We start from the raw sequence: 20,965 nt of genomic DNA, 5'->3' as shown, positions 1-20,965 counted from the left end.
AAAGAAAGCAGTAAAAGAAAACAGGGCAAAGACAGTAAGATGTAGCAGAGAAATGGAGAAAGCCTTTAAAAGACTTTTAACAACAAGTGCAGAAATTTGTGCATACAACTGACAGCCTTTGTTTTATAGGATAGGGAATTGCATCTGTTTCTATCAAAATATATACAAATTGTTACATCTATCTGTTTTTCCATGCAAATCAATGAGAAAATCTTTCACTTTTAGCCAAAGCTATATTTTCCACATAAAATGCCTTGTGCCTAAAGTGAATTGTATCAAATAACATTATTTTCCACATACTAAAATGTTAATAGAACAAAACTTGTCCCAAGCTAATTGTAATTATATTGATATACCCAGAAAATCAGGAAAGGTCCTTAAAGCAGTCCCTAAGATTTATTTTTAAAATTGAATAGCCACATCAGCAAAGATGAAATCAGGCTTATAAAAGAATAAAATGAACATTTTAAGCTAGAGTTAGTTACCTGCAATATGAATGATGGTTATATAAACTGTATGTCGTATGTCTATATTTTTCTTTCCTAATCAAATGCAAACATAGATAAGTACATAGTTCACACTTCCTTTTAATTAAATGACTTCTGACCAAGAAGTCTTGAAATGCTCTTTCAACTTTGATGTCGTTACTTCTTGTACTGAAGATCAATGGATTGGTCCTGGGTGGAGTAACGGAATACATGATTGTAATTATGTAGTCAGGATAGGATGGATTGTTAGATATGTATCTTAGGTAAGCAAAGAAAGCAGTAAAAGAAAAAAGGGTAAAGACAGTTAGATGTAGCAGAAAAATGGAGAAAGACTTTTACTGAATTTTAATCACTAATTATGTTTAATGGCATAATTTTATAGTCTTTTGTAAAAAATAATTTAAAAATATTTTACAGGATTCAAATGACCTGAGGACATAGATAGATAAACCTCCAAATGGCCTTAATGACTCTCAGAAAGAGAGCTAACAACCACATGAGTGCAAGGAACATAAATCCTTGCATTCTCCATCATTCAGTCAGAAATGAAGAAACTTCACGGATGAAAAGCCAAACGCCTTCTAATAAAAACAAGAAAGTTCAGTTGCCTTTTGAAAAAAAAAGCAAAATCACATTTGGGACAGTTTAAAATATATTTTGATGGAATGTAATGCAATTTGAGAATTGCATAAACATGAAGTCTTTCAGACCTCTGCACAGGTTTCTTTCAGAAGTGTTTTAAAGATTTAAGAATCTAGCCCACGGGTCGGCAACCGGAAAAAGGCAAAGAGCCACTCAGAACCGGTTCCGTCACAAACACAAAAAAGTGGGAGCCGCAAAACGCACGCGCATGCGCAAAACAAGGCAAAACGTGCACCAGCCCTGCCGCCATCCACCTCCAGTATGGATGGCTCTGCCAAAAGAAAAGCAGCCGAAGCAAGCCTCCCATTGAGAGAATGGGGCAGCGGAGGCTTGCAAAACGGCGGATCGAGCCTCTGCCGGCGGCTTGCAAAACGGCGGATAGAGCCTCTGCCGGCAGACACGCTTGCAGAATGGCGGATCGAGCCTCTGCTGGCAGCAGAGGCTTGCAGAGCGCGCATCCAGCCTCTGCCACCGGCAGAGGCTCGATCCGCCGTTCTGCAAGCCTCCGCCGCCGGCAGAGGCTCGATCCGCCGTTCTGCAAGCCTCCGCTGCCGGCAGAGGCTGGATCCGCCGTTTTGCAAGCCTCCGCCGCCCCATTCTCTCAATGGGAGGCTTGCTTCGGCTGCTTTTCTTTTGGCAGAGCTATCCATACTGGAGGTGGATGGGGGCAGGGCTGGTGCACGTTTTGCCTCTCTCGCCCGGTGGAGAAAAGGGGGCAGCGGGAGCCTCTGGGTGCCCAAGCCACATCGGAGGGTCTCCAACCTGTGTGTGTGTATGTGTGTGTGTCACAGACGGCGAGAGGAACCTTCGGAAGGGGAAGCGGGAATGAAGAGAAGGTGAGGGTGGAGCGATCGGGGAGCCAGTAACTCAAGTTCCCCGAGTGGCTTTCAGCACTGGAGAAAATGCAAAATCGCTCGAGACCAAACTCGAAGGAATCAGCTGCCGGTGGGAGCGAGGCGATCCGTGCGGTCCCGTGACAGCCAGTCGGGCAAGCAACGCGAAGAGCGGCAGGGCTTTATTTTTGCACCATGGAGCTCCCCCTCCCCCTCCCCCAAAACTCCCCCTCCCTCCCACTTCCCAGAGCTGAGTACAGGGTATTAACCGGTGGCGGAGGCTTGCAGAACGGCGGTTCCAGCCTCTGTCGGTGGCGGAGGCTTGCAGAATGGCGGAGCCGCAGGTTGCCGACCTGTGATCTAGCCCATTGCATGTATATGTATATAACAGTTTAGTTTTGAAATCTAACTGACTCTAACTTTATACATTTCATTTCAATATCTTTTCACATATCCTGAAGAAAAATAACATGAACTATACTTTTCTGAGGATATTCTTCCAAAGGCTTAAGCAGTTAACAGTCAGTGTGAATTAACCCTTAGCCTATACTGGCTTAACTCATGAACTACGTACTGCAGCTAAAAAATTCAAACTTGTTTAAAATGAAATGACATCTGACCAAAAAGTCTTGAAACAGCAACTTTGATTTCCTTGTTTCTCATGCAGTAGATGAACGGATTCATCATGGAAGGAGTAATGGAATACGTAATCGTTATTAAGAAGTCAAGGGAGGTTGGACTGTCAGATATGGGCTTCAGATAAGCAAAGCAACCAGTAAACATAAATATGGAAAAAACAGTGAGGTGTGGTAGACACGTAGTGAAGGCCTTTTTTCTTCCTTGAACTGAAGGAATTCTTAGAACAGCAGAGAAGACATGCACATATGTGACAAGGACAAAAATAAAACAACCCATTGCTAATATAGCACTGAAGATTACAACTCCGGTTTCAGATACATATATACCAGGACAGGCAATCTTAAGTAAATAAGGGATTTCACAGTAGAATTGATTGATAATATTAGAACAGAAAGGAGTCATGAAAGTGAAAATAGTGTGCAATGAAGCATTGAGAAGACTGGCTGTCCATACACCTCCAATCATTTTGGTGCAGGCTTTCCTGTTCATTATCATTTCATAATGTAAAGGGTTACAAATGGCAATATACCGATCATAAGCCATCAAAGTGAGGAGTGATACATCACAGGTCATGAAGAAGAAGAAGAACATGACTTGGGCAATACATCCAGAATAAGAAATAGTCCTAATGTTCATAAGAATATTAAAAACAGCTTTGGGGATAATGACTGAAACTAAACCAACATCTTGCATGGCTAAATTCATTAGGAAGAAGTACATGGGTGTGTGAAGTTGATGGTTAAAAACAACAGTAGTGATGATGAAAAGGTTCCCTGTTATCGTTGTTAAATACAGTATCAGTAGTAAAACTATATGGATAATCTGTAGCTCCCAATTTTTTGAGAATTCCCAGAGAAAAAACTCAGATGTGTCATTATCCATTCCTAAAATTTTCACTCTAAAAGAAAAGGAATTTTAAAGTATTTACTATTCAATACTATTTCAGTGAAAATTCAATGAAGATCACATTAAACCTTTTTTCTAAAAATATACTAAAACTGTCTGAGCAATAGCAGTTCAATAGAAGAGTGGATTTAATATGTAAGCCATTCCGATGCTGATTATTTTCATCTCTTTCCTTTTAAAAAGTGTCTGAAAAATCATTTCTCTATAGGCTCCAATCCCTTGTAATCTAAATTTCACTGAAATTCTAATTGCAAAGGAAAAGAAGATTTAGGAACATTTAAAAGAAGAAAAGAACAAATAAAGTACAATTCAAAGCATAAATAAATGAATGACTCACCATCCTGATCCACATTTATTCTTCCAGATTTCATTATTTGTTTTCTTATTATCTTTCTAAAGCCATTAGTGAGATGTTTTCTATATTTGAATTTCCATGAAATTTTATCTAGTGTTCTTGCCATTTTTTAGACAATGAGGAAGACAAAGCAACCAAATCCTAATGTAGAACTGTACATATTTCAAATTTAGGGTACATATAAATTAGAACAAGCAATTTTATGTAAATATGGGATTTTACTGACTTACGATATTAGACAGAAAGAAATAGTGAATGTTGTACTAGTTCAGTTTTAAAAAATAAAATTAAATTACATGAAACCATGGTAATCCTTCATACTCAGCCAAATCTCCACATTTGACTTGAATAACTGAAGAATGTTTGTACCAGTGGTGGGTTTCAGCTGGTTCTCACCGGTTCAGCAGAACCAATACCTAATTTGTTGTTGAGTTTGGTGAACTGGTTGTGATAAATCTGTTTTCTGGAACAAGTCTGGTTTCCGTTCAACTTCCTTCCAGGTGGGCAAAAAAGTACAAGAGAGGAGCAACAGAAATGGAGAGGTGGTGCCTTTAATCACATCACTCAGGGGAAAACTAGGTGATGTTTCTCAGAGGTAATTTCAAGAATAGATGCTTCATCTCTCTAGTTTTTTTATTGGTGCATACCGGAAAGGGGGTGAGGCCACCAAGTATTAGCTAGGGTTGTGGCTCTGGAACGTTTTCCTGTCTAGCTATACAGATCACAACCAATGATGAGCTTTCACTCTTAAAGGGTTCTGTGATTTCATGCATTAAACTCTAATGTAGTTCTTTGTAGCAGAATGGGCTGTCCTATTTTATACCAAGATATATGATTTAAATTTAAATAGGAGAATTTCAATTTCATATATCAAATCTTAGTTTAGTGTTTTAATATAATAAGCACTATTTACGTGACAGGTGCTATTTCAGATGGCAAATAGTGGTTCAGTGGCAGCAACCTCTGATTTCATATAGCAAATACATGAAGTAATAAACTAACTTTTGGTATATTTTTTCATAAAACAATCATTAGTGCAGAGAGCTGGTTGTTAAATTGGTTTGTACAGTAACCAAAGTTGGAGGTGAAGGTAGAAACTGTGGGAAAATATATTGCTTTCTTTATTATCTTGATTAATTTAGGATATATTAGTCCTGAACCTGTTTATTTTTATCTCTCCCCTAAAATGTAAGTTCCTGAAGAATGATTTGTCTATTGGCAGCTATATTATAATCTGTATTTTGTTGGATTTTTAATTGTAAAGGAAAGGGATGACTAGTGAATATTTAAGGACAGAAAGGGATAAATAATGTATACTTGAAAATAAAAATAAGTAAATGACTTACCATATTTATCCATATTTATTCATGCAGTTTTCTTTTTTTATTATTGACTTTCCAAAGCCATGAGTAAGATTCTATGCTATGCTTCATTTTAATGAGATTTTATCTTTTTTTTTTCTTGCCATTTCCCCAAGGATTTTTTTTTAAAAAAATGATAGTATATATAACCCACAGGGGGAGGTTTAAAAACAAACAAACAGAGGCAACAAAACCTCCCTAAGAGATTGCCCAAGTGTCCTTATTATTATAATGGGGGAGACAGAAGAGGACTAATTTGAAGACTCAATAATTTAAAAAAAAAGATGGACACTTAATCTGATTATAATTTTTTAAGATGAAAATCTAAGTTGTCTCAATTTTATAATATTTTAGTTTTAGAATAAGAATGGCATGTTATCAACTTTTTCTATCATTTATTTTGGTTTTATTAAAAAAAATGTTGCTATTCATATAACATGTTGTGTGACACGCAGAATTATTTTGAGTTCTTTGTGACATAAATTACTTGAAACTCACTTTGCTTTCATATTTTCTATGTATTATTTTGAAAATCCAAGATTGAGAAATATTTTGCTGAGTGGGAGCTGATCCTAGCAAAATCTTTGAAAAGTTGCAATTAGAATGGGAATATTTACTATGAAAAAAATAATATTACACTTTAGGTACTGTAACATCTCCCCCCCACTCTTCCTCTGTCTCTATCTCTCTGTTTCCCTCTCTCTCTCCCTCCCTCTCCCTCTCTCTCTCATTCTCTCTCACACACACAAAGAGAGAGACAGAGGGGGAGAGACTACACACACACTCACACAAATATTTCAGGAAACATTTTGCTTAGTTTTTACTTCATACCTCAAAATGTAAGGAAATTGTGTTGCAAATGAGCTGAAGCAGCTACAGCTTTCCAAAATTTCATTCCCTTATGAATGAAGGCTCCTGGATTTTGGACACATTCCTCAAATTAGCCCATCTGAGACAACTATGTATTTTATAGGTTCTTTTCTCTGTGTGGTAACCTTGAATAGGCAGCATTTTACTGGCTAAATTTCTTCTTTTTGAATATGCAAAACACTGGAAATCTGATATTCAAACAAATATTTATTTTCTTCCCTTTTTAAAAAAAATGTGTGAATGAAATTGGAAAAACACAAAAAGTATCGGCCATGTTACCACCCACCATGTTCGAGAGTCCATTGAAGCCTGGCACTCCACAAGCAATTCCATCAACAGACATATTAATCTACAAGCACCATATGAACCCCTCAGAATCCAAATCAATCAAACAGCCATCTAGAGACAGCACCAACCTTGAAGCCCCTCTCCCCCTCCCTCAGCAGCTCACCTTCCAATGATCCTGATTTGATGTAATCTCCACATCACAAGGCCTGTCACCAGCCTCTCTCTGATGACTCACACCTGTCCCATCACAAGACCCTCACTTGACATTCCCACACCTGAAACCCTTATATAAGTAGAACACTGACACAGACATCCACTAAACACCACTGAAGATGTTACCTAGGCTGGCAATGAAACTTTCGGAAAGCAACTCTCAAGCTTGGGGTATGAACCTACACCGTCAATGTCTTCAGTCCTAGAAGGGAATTTGATCAAAGCTATATCTCCTAGATAAAATATGTCTTGCTTAAAGTGAATTGAGTCAAACAAGTCTATTTTCTATGCACTAAACTATTTAACAATCTGATGATAGAGAATTTTAAATATATAGGGAAATATAGCTTTGATTAAATCTTAATATATTACTCATCCATCTGCATGAAGAAACTGATAGATGCAACAGTTTAAAATATATTTTGAAAGAACTTGAATTTCCATATTTCATAATAATGAAGACAGGCTTATGCACAGATTACTGCACTGGATGTTTTTAGAAGTATTTTAAAGACTTTAAAGTATTTAATTCATTGGAGATATAATAGTTCAGTTTTGAAAACTAACTGACACTTCCTCTTTCTTTCTATTTTAGCATCTTTTCACATATCTTGAAGAAAAATAATATGAAATATATATATTATATACTTCCAAAGACTTGAGCAATTAACAAACAGGTATAGCTGGCAGTTAGCACCTAGCCTTTACTGGCTCAACTCAGGAAATACATACTTTAGGTACAAAATTCACACTTCTTTAAAATAAAATGACATCTGACCAAAAAGTACTGAAAGAGCAACTCTGGTATCCTTGTTTCTCGTGCTGCAGATGAATGGATTCATCATGTATGGAATAAGAGAAAACTTACAGTGATTATAAAGTTGAGGTGGATGGATGTCAGATCTGGGCTTAAGATAAGCAAAGGAACCAGTAATGAAAAATATGCAGAAGACAATAAGGTGTGGTAGACAAGTACTAAAGGTCTTCTTCCTTCCTTGAACCAAAGGAATTCTGAGAACAGCAGAGAAGACTTCTACATAAGTCACAAGGACAAAAGTTAAACAACCAAATGTTAATGCAGCATGGAAGATTAGAACTCCAGTTTCAGATATATAAAAACCAAGATAGGCAATCTTAAGTAAATAAGGGACTTCACTGTAGAATTGATTAATAATATTAGAACAGAAAGGAGTCATGAAAGTGAAAATAGTGTGTAATGAAGTATTGAGAAGGCTGGCTGTCCATGTAACACCAAATATTTGGTGCAGACCTTTCTGTTCATTATCATTTCATAATATAAAGGGTCACAAATAGCAATATATCGATCATAAGCCATGAGAGGAAGGAGGCATATATCACAGGCCATTAAGAAGAAGAAGAACATAACTTGGGCAACACAGCCAGAATAAGAAATAGTCCTAATGTTCCTAAGAGTATTTATTTATTTATTTATTTATTTATTTATTTATTTATTTATTTATTTATTTATTTATTTATTTATTTATTACTATTTCTATACCGCCCTTCTCCCGAAGGACTCAGGGCGGTGAACAGGGCAAGAATAAAAATACAGATTACAAAAGTTAAAACAAGATTAAATAAATACCCACATACTAAAATACATCTTTAAAACCCAATAAAATAGCCATAACAACCCCCCCCCAATCCCTTCATCAGGCCAGGCCAGCTTGTTGAAAAAAGTATGTTTTTAGGTCGCGGCGAAAGGAGCGAAGGTCGGGCGCCATCCGGAGCTCAACCGGTAGCTGATTCCATAGCTCCGAGGCGCCCACAGAGAAGGATCTCCCCCTGGGGGCCACCAGTCGACATTCTCTGACCGGTGGCGCCCTGAGGAGGCCCTCTCTGTGGGAACGCACAGGGCGGAGGGAAGTCGATGCTGGCAGCAGGTGTTCCCTCAGGTACTCCGGACCCCTGCCATGTAGGGCTTTGAATACCATTACTAGTACCTTGAATCTCACCCGGAAGGCAACCGGTAACCAATGCAGCTCGCGGAGCAGAGGTGTAACATGGGAGTATTGGGAGACTCCCAACACAACTCTCGCGGCTGCATTCTGTACCAGTTGGAGCTTCCGGGTGGTCCTCAAGGGCAGCCCCATGTAGAGAGCGTTGCAGTAGTCTAGTCGAGAGGTCACGAGTGCATGAGTGACCGTGCATAGATCATCCCGGCTTAGATAGGGCCGCAACTGGCGCACCAGGCGAACCTGGGCGAAAGCCCCCCTAGTCACAGCTCCTATGTGGTCTTCCAAGGTAAGCCGTGAATCTAGGAGGACTCCCAAGTTGCGAGCCCTATCTACGGGGGGTAATAGTTCACCCCTCATAGCGAGAGGTGGAATGTCCGAATAAACCCGGGATGAAGGTATGCAAAGCCACTCGGTCTTGTTGGGGTTGAGTTGAAGTCTGTTCCTCCCCATCCAGACCCAAACCGCCTCCAGGCAACGGGACATCACGTCGAGGGCATCACTGGGGTGGTTTGGGGTCGAAAGGAAAATCTGGGTTTCATCAGCATACTGATGATACCCAACTCCAAAACCACGAATGATCTCACCCAGCGGTTTCATATAGATGTTGAACAGGAGAGGCGAGAGGACCGACCCCTGAGGAACTCCAAAAACGAGAGACCTCGCGGTCAACCTCTGCCCTCCTGCCAACACCGACTGCGAGTGTCCCTGGAGATAGGAGGAGAACCACTGTAAAACCGTGCCTCCCACTCCCAGTCCCCTGAGATGCCACAGCAAGATACCATGGGCGATGGTATCGAAAGCCGCTGAGAGGTCTAATAGGACCAGAACAGAGGAATGCCCCCTGTCCCGAGCCCTCCAGAGATCATTCACCAGTGCGACCAATGCCGTCTCCATGCTGTACCCGGGCCTGAAACCCGATTGGTACGGGTCTAGATAATCCGCTTCATCCAGGACCAGAGGGAGCTGATGTGCCACCACACTCTCAACAACCTTCGCAAGAAAGCGAAGGTTGGAGACAGGACGAAAGTTGTTCAATACAGCTGGGTCCAAGGCAGGCTTCTTGAGGAGAGGCCTCATCACCGCCTCCTTCAAGACGGCGGGGAAGCTACCCTCGCTCAGAGAAGCCGATATAACTGCCTGGAACCAGCTGCGTGTCCTCTCCCGGGCTGCATAGACCAGCCAGGAAGGGCATGGGTCCAATAAACATGTGGTGGTGCTCAACCTCCCCATGATCCTGTCCACTTCCTCCGGAGTCACAGAATCAAACTCCTCCCAGGTGATATCGACAAGACCGCCCGTGTCCTGCTCGACAGACTCTGCCCAGTCAGAGTCCAAACCCGTCCGAATCCGAGCGATTTTGTCCGACAGATGCTGTCGATTTTGTCCGACACATGTATTAAAAACAGCTTTCAGGACAATGACTGAAACTAAACCAATATCTTGCATGGCTAAATTCATTAGAAAGAAGTACATGGGTGTGTGAAGATGATGGTAAAAAACAACAGTAGTGATGATGAAAAGTATCAGTATCAGTAGTAAAACTATACGCATAGTCAGCAGCTCCCAATTTTTTATTTTTATTTATTTTATTTTATTACATTTATATACCGCCCTTTCCCGAAGGACTCAGGGCGGTTTACAGAATTCTCAGAGAAGAAAGCTCCATTCTGAACACCAGGTGGTAAAAATATTTTTAAGCCCTTTTCAAAAATATTTGCTGTATATTATCTTGAAAATTAGACACTGACAAATATTTTACTGGGCAAGAAAGGTGGCAATCAAAATAGTAAATTTGATCATGAAAGTTCAATGTAAACATATTACACTTGTAAGTAACATAACATCTCTCTTTCTCCCTGCAGTGGTTAGAAAGCATCATTGCAGAATAACTCTGCCCACTGCCAGAAGTTTGATCCTGACAGGCTCAAAGTTAACTCAGCCTTCCATCCTTCCAAGATTGGTAAAATGAGGATCCAGGTTGTTGGGGAAAATATGCTGACATTATAAACCATTATAAACAGGGACACATTGATTGATCAATTCATTGATTGAATGAATGAATGGTTGATTTGCAGTCCATCACTCAGTTTTGCATGACTCCACTTAAAGGAATAAAGGGTTATACACTGATTAAAAATATGAAAAGTCAAAATAACACAATCATGAAAAAGAAAAGATGTCCAAACAAAGACACAATCATAATGACAACAAAAGTAACTTATAGATAATATATACCATACATTTGTCAATATCTGAATGAATAGCCAGATTAGAGAAGATATAACTATTGGGCCTCATTAGCCAAATGCCTTCTAATAAAAACAAGAAAGTTCAGTTGCCTTTTGAAAAAAAAGCAAAATCACATTTGGGACAGTTTAAAATATATTTTGATGGAATGTAATGCAATTTGAGAATTGCATAAACACGAAGACTTTCAGACCTCTGCACAGGTTTCTTTCAGAAGTGTTTTAAAGATTTAAGAATCTAGCCCATTGCATGTATATGTATATAACAGTTTAGTTTTGAAATCTAACTGACTCTAACTTTATACATTTCATTTCAATATCTTTTCACATATCCTGAAGAAAAATAACATGAACTATACTTTTCTGAGGATATTCTTCCAAAGGCTTAAGCAGTTAACAGTCAGTGTGAATTAACCCTTAGCCTATACTGGCTTAACTCATGAACTACGTACTGCAGCTAAAAAATTCAAACTTGTTTAAAATGAAATGACATCTGACCAAAAAGTCTTGAAACAGCAACTTTGATGTCCTTGTTTCTCATGCAGTAGATGAACGGATTCATCATGGAAGGAATAATGGAATACGTAATTGTTATTAAGAAGTCAAGGTAGGTTGGACTGTCAGATTTGGGATTTAGATAAGCAAAGCAACCAGTAAACATAAATATGGAAAAAACAGTGAGGTGTGGTAGACACGTAGTGAAGGCCTTTTTTCTTCCTTGAACTGAAGGAATTCTTAGAACAGCAGAGAAGACATGCACATATGTGACAAGGACAAAAATAAAACAACCCATTGTTAATATAGCACTGAAGATTACAACTCCAGTTTCAGATACATATAAACCAGGACAGGCAATCTTAAGTAAATAAGGTATTTCACAGTAGAATTGATTGATAATATTAGAACAGAAAGGAGTCATGAAAGTGAAAATAGTGTGCAATGAAGCATTGAGAAGACTGGCTGTCCATACACCTCCAATCATTTTGGTGCAGGCTTTCCTGTTCATTATCATTTCATAATGTAAAGGGTTACAAATGGCAATATACCGATCATAAGCCATCAAAGTAAGGAGGGATACATCACAGGTCAGGAAGAAGAAGAAGAACATGACTTGGGCAATACATCCAGAATAAGAAATAGTCCTAATGTTCATAAGAATATTAAAAACAGCTTTGGGGATAATGACTGAAACTAAACCAACATCTTGCATGGCTAAATTTATTAGGAAGAAGTACATGGGTGTGTGAAGTTGATGGTTAAAAACAACAGTAGTGATGATGAAAAGGTTCCCTGTTATCGTTGTTAAATACAGTATCAGTAGTAAAACTATATGGATAATCTGTAGCTCCCAATTTTTTGAGAATTCCCAGAGAAAAAACTCAGATGTGTCATTATCCATTCCTAAAATTTTCACTCTAAAAGAAAAGGAATTTTAAAGTATTTACTATTCAATACTATTTCAGTGAAAATTCAATGAAGATCACATTAAACCTTTTTTCTAAAAATATACTAAAACTGTCTGAGCAATAGCAGTTCAATAGAAGAGTGGATTTAATATGTAAGCCATTCCGATGCTGATTATTTTCATCTCTTTCCTTTTAAAAAGTGTCTGAAAAATCATTTCTCTATAGGCTCCAATCCCTTGTAATCTAAATTTCACTGAAATTCTAATTGCAAAGGAAAAGAAGATTTAGGAACATTTAAAAGAAGAAAAGAACAAATAAAGTACAATTCAAAGCATAAATAAATGAATGACTCACCATCCTGATCCACATTTATTCTTCCAGATTTCATTATTTGTTTTCTTATTATCTTTCTAAAGCCATTAGTGAGATGTTTTCTATATTTGAATTTCCATGAAATTTTATCTAGTGTTCTTGCCATTTTTTAGACAATGAGGAAGACAAAGCAACCAAATCCTAATGTAGAACTGTACATATTTCAAATTTAGGGCACATATAAATTAGAACAAGCAATTTTATGTAAATATGGGATTTTACTGACTTACGATATTAGACAGAAAGAAATAGTGAATGTTGTACTAGTTCAGTTTTAAAAAATAAAATTAAATTACATGAAACCATGGTAATCCTTCATACTCAGCCAAATCTCCACATTTGACTTGAATAACTGAAGAATGTTTGTACCAGTGGTGGGTTTCAGCTGGTTCTCACCGGTTCAGCAGAACCAATACCTAATTTGTTGTTGAGTTTGGTGAACTGGTTGTGATAAATCTGTTTTCTGGAACAAGTCTGGTTTCCGTTCAACTTCCTTCCAGGTGGGCAAAAAAGTACAAGAGAGGAGCAACAGAAATGGAGAGGTGGCGCCTTTAATCACATCACTCAGGGGAAAACTAGGTGATGTTTCTCAGAGGTAATTTCAAGAATAGATGCTTCATCTCTCTAGTTTTTTTATTGGTGCATACCGGAAAGGGGGTGAGGCCACCAAGTATTAGCTAGGGTTGTGGCTCTGGAACGTTTTCCTGTCTAGCTATACAGATCACAACCAATGATGAGCTTTCACTCTTAAAGGGTTCTGTGATTTCATGCATTAAACTCTAATGTAGTTCTTTGTAGCAGAATGGGCTGTCCTATTTTATACCAAGATATATGATTTAAATTTAAATAGGAGAATTTCAATTTCATATATCAAATCTTAGTTTAGTGTTTTACTAAAATAAGCACTATTTACGTGACAGGTGCTATTTCAGATGGCAAATAGTGGTTCAGTGGCAGCAACCTCTGATTTCATATAGCAAATACATGAAGTAATAAACTAACTTTTGGTATATTTTTTCATAAAACAATCATTAGTGCAGAGAGCTGGTTGTTAAATTGGTTTGTACAGTAACCAAAGTTGGAGGTGAAGGTAGAAACTGTGGGAAAATATATTGCTTTCTTTATTATCTTGATTAATTTAGGATATATTAGTCCTGAACCTGTTTATTTTTATCTCTCCCCTAAAATGTAAGTTCCTGAAGAATGATTTGTCTATTGGCAGCTATATTATAATGTGTATTTTGTTGGATTTTTAATTGTAAAGGAAAGGGATGACTAGTGAATATTTAAGGACAGAAAGGGATAAATAATGTATACTTGAAAATAAAAATAAGTAAATGACTTACCATATTTATCCATATTTATTCATGCAGTTTTCTTTTTTTTTATTATTGACTTTCCAAAGCCATGAGTAAGATTCTATGCTATGCTTCATTTTAATGAGATTTTATCTATTTTTTTTTCTTGCCATTTCCCCAAGGATTTTTTTTTTTAAAAATGATAGTATATATAACCCACAGGGGTAGGTTTAAAAACAAACAAACAGAGGCAACAAAACCTCCCTAAGAGATTGCCCAAGTGTCCTTATTATTATAATGGGGGAGAGAGAAGAGGACTAATTTGAAGACTCAATAATTTAAAAAAAGATGGACACTTAATCTGACTATAATTTTTTAAGATGAAAATCTAAGTTGTCTCAATTTTATAATATTTTAGTTTTAGATTAAGAATGGCATGTTATCAACTTTTTCTATCATTTATTTTGGTTTTATTAAAAAATGTTGCTATTCATATAACATGTTGTGTAATTGCCCTTAGAAAATGAGATGATTTGGATTCTTCTTTAAATAATAATAGGATAGTGACATGCAGAATTATTTTGAGTTCTTGGTGACATAAATTACTTGAAACTCACTTTGCTTTCAAATTTTCTATGTATTATTTTGAAAATCCAAGATTGAGAAATATTTTGCTGAGTGGGAGCTGATCCTAGCAAAATCTTTGAAAAGTTGCAATTAGAATGGGAATATTTACTATGAAAAAAATAATATTACACTTTAGGTAATGTAACATCTCCCCCCCCCCACTCTTCCTCTGACTCTATCTCTCTGTCTCCCTCTCTCTCTCCCTCCCTCTCCCTTTCTCTCTCATTCTCACACACACACACAAAAAGAGAGAGACAGAGGGGGAGAGACTACACACACTTTCACACAAATATTTCAGGAAACATTTTGCTTAGTTTTTACTTCATATCTCAAATTGTAAGGAAATTGTGTTGCAAATGAGCTGAAGCAGCTACAGCTTTCCAAAATTTCATTCCCTTATGAATGAAGGCTCCTGGATTTTGGACACATTCCTCAAATTAGCCCATCTGAGAACAACTATGTATTTTATGGGTTCTTTTCTCTGTGTGGTAACCTTGAATAGGCAGCATTTTACTGGCTAAATTTCTTCTTTTTGAATATGCAAAACACTGGAAATCTGATATTCAAACAAATATTTATTTTCTTCCCTTTTTAAAAAAAAATGTGTGAATGAAATTGGAAAAATACAAACAGTATCGGCCATGTTACCACCCACCATGTTCGAGAGTTCATTGAAGCCTGGCACTCCACAAGCAATTCCATCAACAGACATATTGATCTACAAGCAGCATATGAACCCCTCAGAATCCAAATCAATCAAACAGCCGTCTGGAGACAGCACCAACCTTGAAGCCCCTCTCCCCCTCCCTCAGCAGCTCACCTTCCAATGATCCTGATTTGATGTAATCTCCACATCACAAGGCCTGTCACCAGCCTCTCTCTGATGACTCACACCTGTCCCATCACAAGACCCTCACTTGACATTCCCACACCTGAAACCCTTATATAAGTAGAACACTGACACAGACATCCACTAAACACCACTGAAGATGTTACCTAGGCTGGCAATGAAACTTTCGGAAAGCAACTCTCAAGCTTGGGGTATGAACCTACACTGTCAATGTCTTCAGTCCTAGAAGGGAATTTGATCAAAGCTATATCTCCTAGATAAGGGGGGGGCTTTTGCCCAGGTTCGCCTGGTGCGCCAGTTGCGGCCCTATCTAAGCCAGGATGATCTATGCACGGTCACTCACGCGCTCGTGACCTCACGACTAGACTACTGCAACGCTCTCTACATGGGGCTGCCCTTGAGGACCGCCCGGAAGCTCCAACTGGCACAGAATGCAGCCGCGAGAGTTGTGTTGGGAGTTTCCCGATACTCCCATGTCACACCTCTGCTCCGTGAGCTGCATTGGCTGCCAGTTGTCTTCCGGGTGAGATTCAAGGTACTAGTTATGGTATTTAAAGCCCTACATGGCAGGGGGCCGGAATACCTTAGGGAACACCTGCTGCCGGCGTCAACTTCCCTTCGCCCTGTGCGTTCCCACAGAGAGGGCCTCCTCAGGGTGCCACCGGTCAGAGAATGTAGACTGGTGGCCCCCAGGGGGAGATCTTTCTCTGTGGGCGCTCCGGAGCTTTGGAACCAGCTACTGGTTGAGCTCCGGACGGCGCTGGATCTTCGCTCCTTTCGCCGCGATCTGAAAACATACCTGTTCGAACAAGCCGGCCTGGTCTGAGGGTGGGATTGCAGGGGTTTTTATTATCATTTTATTGGGGGTTTTATTAATCTATTTATTGTTTTTTATGGGCATGTATTTAATAACTTTTTAATTTTTGTAACTTTATGTTTTATTCCTTCGGGAGAAGGGCGGTATAGAAATATTAATAAACTAAAACTAAACTAAACTAAAATATGTCTTGTTTAAAGTGAATTGAATCAAACAAGTCTACTTTCTATGCACTAAACTATTTAACAATCTGATGAAAGAGAATTTTAAATATATAGGGAAATATAGCTTTGATTAAATCTTAATATATTACTCATCCATTTGCATGAAGAAACTGTTAGATGCAACAGTTTAAAATATATTTTGAAAGAACTTGAATTTCCATATTTCATAATAATGAAGACAGGCTTATGCACAGATTTCTGCACTGGATGCTTTTAGAAGTATTTTAAAGACTTTAAAGTATTTAATTCATTGCAGATATAATAGTTCAGTTTTGAAAACTAACTGACACTTCCTCTTTGCTTTCTATTTTAGCATCTTTTCACATATCTTGAAGAAAAATAATATGAAATATATATATACTATATACTTCCAAAGACTTGAGCAATTAACAAACAGGTATAGTTGGCAGTTAGCACGTAGCCTTTACTGGCTCAACTCAGGAAATACATACTTTAGGTACAAAATTCACACTTCTTTAAAATAAAATGACATCTGACCAAAAAGTACTGAAAGAGCAACTCTGGTATCCTTGTTTCTCGTGCTGCAGATGAATGGATTCATCATGTATGGAATAAGAGAAAACTTATAGTGATTATAAAGTTCAGGTGGATGGATGTCAGATCTGGGCTTAAGATAAGCAAAGGAACCAGTAATGAAAAATATGCAGAAGACAATAATGTGTGGTAGACAAGTACTAAAGGTCTTCTTCCTTCCTTGAACCAAAGGAATTCTGAGAACAGCAGAGAAGACTTCTACATAAGTCACAAGGACAAAAGTAAAACAACCAAATGTTAATGCAGCATGGAAGATTAGAACTCCAGTTTCAGATATATAAAAACCAAGATAGGCAATCTTAAGTAAATAAGGGACTTCACTGTAGAATTGATTAATAATATTAGAACAGAAAGAAGTCATGAAAGTGAAAATAGTGTGTAATGATTTATTGAGAAGGCTGGCTGTCCATGTAACACCAAACATTTGGTGCAGACCTTTCTGTTCATTATCATTTCATAATATAAAGGGTCACAAATAGCAATATATCGATCATAAGCCATGAGAGGAAGGAGGCATATATCACAGGCCAGGAAGAAGAAGAAGAACATAACTTGGGCAACACAGCCAGAATAAGAAATAGTCCGAATGTTCCTAACAGTATTAAAAACAGCTTTCAGGACAATGACTGAAACTAAACCAATATCTTGCATGGCTAAATTCATTAGAAAGAAGTACATGGGTGTGTGAAGATGATGGTAAAAAACAACAGTAGTGATGATGAAAAGTATCAGTATCAGTAGTAAAACTATATGCATAGTCAGCAGCTCTCAATTTTTTGAGAATTCTCAGAGAAGAAAGTTCCATTCTGAACACCGGGTGGTAAAAATATTTTCAAAAATATTTGCTGTATATTATCTTGAAAATTAGACACTGACAAATATTTTACTGGGCAAGAAAGGTGGCAATCAAAATAATAAATTTGATCATGAAAGTTCAATGGAAACATATTACACTTGTAAGTAACATAACATCTCTCTTTCTCCCTGCAGTGGTTAGAAAGCAACATTGCAGGATAACTCTGCCCACTGCCAGAAGTTTGATCCTGACAGGCTCAAAGTTAACTCAGCCTTCCATCCTTCCAAGTTTGGTAAAATGAGGATCCAGGTTGTTGGGGAAAATATGCTGACATTATAAACCATTATAAACAGGGACACATTGATTGATCAGTTTATTGATTGATTGAATGAATGGTTGATTTGCAGTCCATCACTCAGTTTTGCATGACTCCACTTAAAGGAATAAAGGGTTATACACTGATTAAAAATATGAAAAGTCAAAATAACACAATCATGAAAAAGAAAAGATGTCCAAACAAAGAAACAATCATAATGACAACAAAAGTAACTTATAGATAATATATACCATACATTTGTCAATATCTGAATGAATAGCCAGATTAGAGAAGATATAACTATTGGGCCTCATTAGATGAAAATGATTGATAGACGTGATTATTCCATCAGAAATGAGAGGACAAGCAAGGCAACAGGAGAAACTTATTTCCTTGTTACTTGACAAGTGTTTTATGAAGGGTTTTGTACCTGGCAATTAGCAGAAATATGATTGCATCCAAAATCCTACAGTTCATGTACCAAAGCTGTTACCACGACATTCTCATAGCATTTTCTTATGTACCTCTGCTACCTCTTTCTGGACCAGCTCAAACCTCTTAAGTGGTTTTAAAGATAGTACCATGTAGTAGGTGTTTCAGTCACCAAGAGAAGAAGTCACCAAGGCATATATTTCAGTTTGCAGGTTCAACAGATTATAATTTATAGAGAGAGATGTTTTATAGCCTCTGATGTAGACATTATTATGAAACATTTCTTTATGAATGATACTGAAATGCCAGGCAAAATTTCCATTTTGAAAAAATTCCAAAGACATAATATATCCTCAATTTTATGGGTTTTTAGTTCATAAACTGAAAACGGTACAGTTGTCAACTAAAGACAAAAGAAATGGTATCTCTAATCTATATTTCATGTTTCATATCTTTTGAGTAATGTAAAAAAATCTATAAAATCCTGCTTCCTGGACCTTTTGAAATTAATTGCACTACTTAGTGGTAAAAATATAATAGAAGGGATGAGTCTCCTGACAGTATTAAATCTTTTGGAAAATTGTGAAAATGAATATTTTATTTTTTTTCTCATGTCCAAATGACAGCATGGGATCATGCAGACATTAGTATTGATTAATATAACCTGTTATATCCAAAATTAAATTTATACTGTGACTTTTAGTTTAGAAAAATTATTAGGTATTTCAAATAAGTTTCAGTCTTTCCTATGCTAAAGGCTAAACACGATTATTATTTTGTTCCTACTTGCTGGAAGTAATTATAACCATTGATATTTACAGCTACAGAGAAATACAAATTATTTTAAAATATGAGAATTGTGAATTATTTATTATAAATACCTGTTATTGTTAAATCAATTCGATATGCAGATTTTAGATACTGTATGGAATAGGAAATTTGTTATTCATATTTTGTATCAACATTGGAAAAACTACTCAATTCCAATAAAAATTGCAATAGATTTTAGACTATTTCTGACTGAACTCTACACCATCTAAATAGTATAGGAATCAGTAAACAATTAATAGAGTTAACATATATATGTTTTCCATGTCCTAAAATTGTTTTGTTCTAGTAAGAATGAGTTACATTTATTCTTCATTTGAGATATTTTTAAATTTGTAGACATCATATTAAGATTTGGAAGAGATTGCCTAAATGAGACATGGAAAAATGAAGAAAAAATGTTGGCAAGCTACTTGTGAAAATGTTGCCAAGAAAACTGCAGAAACCTGTCCCTGGGTATCAGGGGACAGTATAAACTCAATGGTCCATAACATCATCAGTCTCTACATAGATGAAATCAAGCTTAAAAATGAATAAAGTAAATGTTGTCTGCAATTGGGGGAATGGTTATATAAGTTTTATATCATGTAGCTATTTTTCTCTTTCTGGGTCGTATGAAAACCTCGCTCGGTACACAATTCACATTTCTTTAAAAAGCAATGACATGTGACCACAAAGTCTTGAAAAAGCGACTTTGATGTCCTTGTTTCTCATGCTGTAGATTAACGGATTCATCATGGGTGGAACAATGGAATACATTATTGTAATTATGAAATCAAGATGGGGTGGACTATCAGATATGACCCTTAGATAAGCAAAACTAGCAGTAAAGAAAAATATGGAGAAAACAATAATGTGTGGTAGGCAAGTAGAGAAGGCTTTTTTCCTTCCTTCAACTGAAGGAATTCTCAGAACGGCAGAGAAGACATGGACATAAGTCAGAAGGACAAAAATAAAACAACCCAGTGCTAATGTACCAGTGAAGGCCATAACTCCAATTTCATATATATATGAACTAGAACAAGCAATCTTAAGTAAATATGGGATTTCACAGTAAAACTGATTAATAATCTTAGAACAGAAAGGAGTAAGAAAAGTGACAGTACTGTGTAATGAAGCATTGAGAAAGCTGGCTGTCCATACACTGCCTATCATTTTGGTGCAGGTCTTCCTGTTCATTATCATTTCATATTGTAAAGGGTTACAAATGGCAATATACCGATCATAAGCCATCACAGTTAGGAGAGATACATCACAGGTCAGGAAAAAGAAGAAGAACATAACTTGGGCAACACATCCAGCATGAGAAATAGTCCTAGTATTCATAAGAGAATTAAAAACAGCTTTAGGGACAATGACTGAAATGGACCCAATGTCTTGCATGGCTAAATTTAACAGGAAGAAGTACATGGGGGTATGAAGGCGCTGGTCAAAAGCAATAGCAGAGATGATGACAAGGTTCCCTGATAATGTCATTAAATAGAGTATCAGTAGTAAAGCCATGTGCATAATCTGTAGCTCCCAAATTTCTGAGAATTCCCAGAGAAGAAAATCAGATGTATTCATTCTTAACAATGATATTCCTAGAAAGAGAAGGAAAAGGACTTGTTAAAATATTTCCATT

The 20,965-nt window shown here is 37.2% G+C and overlaps 4 protein-coding genes across 4 annotated transcripts in view; 1 reads left to right on the top strand and 3 right to left on the bottom strand.

Annotated features, from left to right (window-relative positions):
* LOC310649192 (olfactory receptor 14A16-like) overlaps positions 1-20,965 on the top strand; it is a gene marked incomplete at its 3' end in the record, with an annotated part of 233,675 nt that overhangs the window by 180,258 nt on the left and 32,452 nt on the right. The window lies entirely within an intron of this gene.
* LOC310649197 (olfactory receptor 14L1-like) lies at positions 2,552-3,484 on the bottom strand (the record flags this gene model as incomplete). Its single annotated transcript, XM_083377503.1, has 1 exon — positions 2,552-3,484. One exon carries the CDS (start codon positions 3,482-3,484, stop codon positions 2,552-2,554), a length of 933 nt encoding a protein of 310 aa, XP_083233629.1.
* LOC310649196 (olfactory receptor 14A16-like) lies at positions 11,287-12,219 on the bottom strand (the record flags this gene model as incomplete). The annotated part of the gene is made up of 1 exon (XM_083377502.1): positions 11,287-12,219. The coding sequence occupies one exon, from the start codon at positions 12,217-12,219 to the stop codon at positions 11,287-11,289; it is 933 nt and encodes a 310-aa protein (XP_083233628.1).
* Positions 19,981-20,907, bottom strand: LOC310649194 (olfactory receptor 14J1-like; the record flags this gene model as incomplete). The annotated part of the gene is made up of 1 exon (XM_083377500.1): positions 19,981-20,907. The coding sequence occupies one exon, from the start codon at positions 20,905-20,907 to the stop codon at positions 19,981-19,983; it is 927 nt and encodes a 308-aa protein (XP_083233626.1).

Source organism: Vipera ursinii (assembly GCF_947247035.1).
Source record: "Vipera ursinii genome assembly, chromosome: Z".
NCBI classification, from domain to species: domain Eukaryota; kingdom Metazoa; phylum Chordata; class Lepidosauria; order Squamata; family Viperidae; genus Vipera; species Vipera ursinii.
The sequence above is the reverse complement of the archived record's forward strand: the minus strand, read 5'-3'. Positions and strand labels throughout refer to the sequence as shown.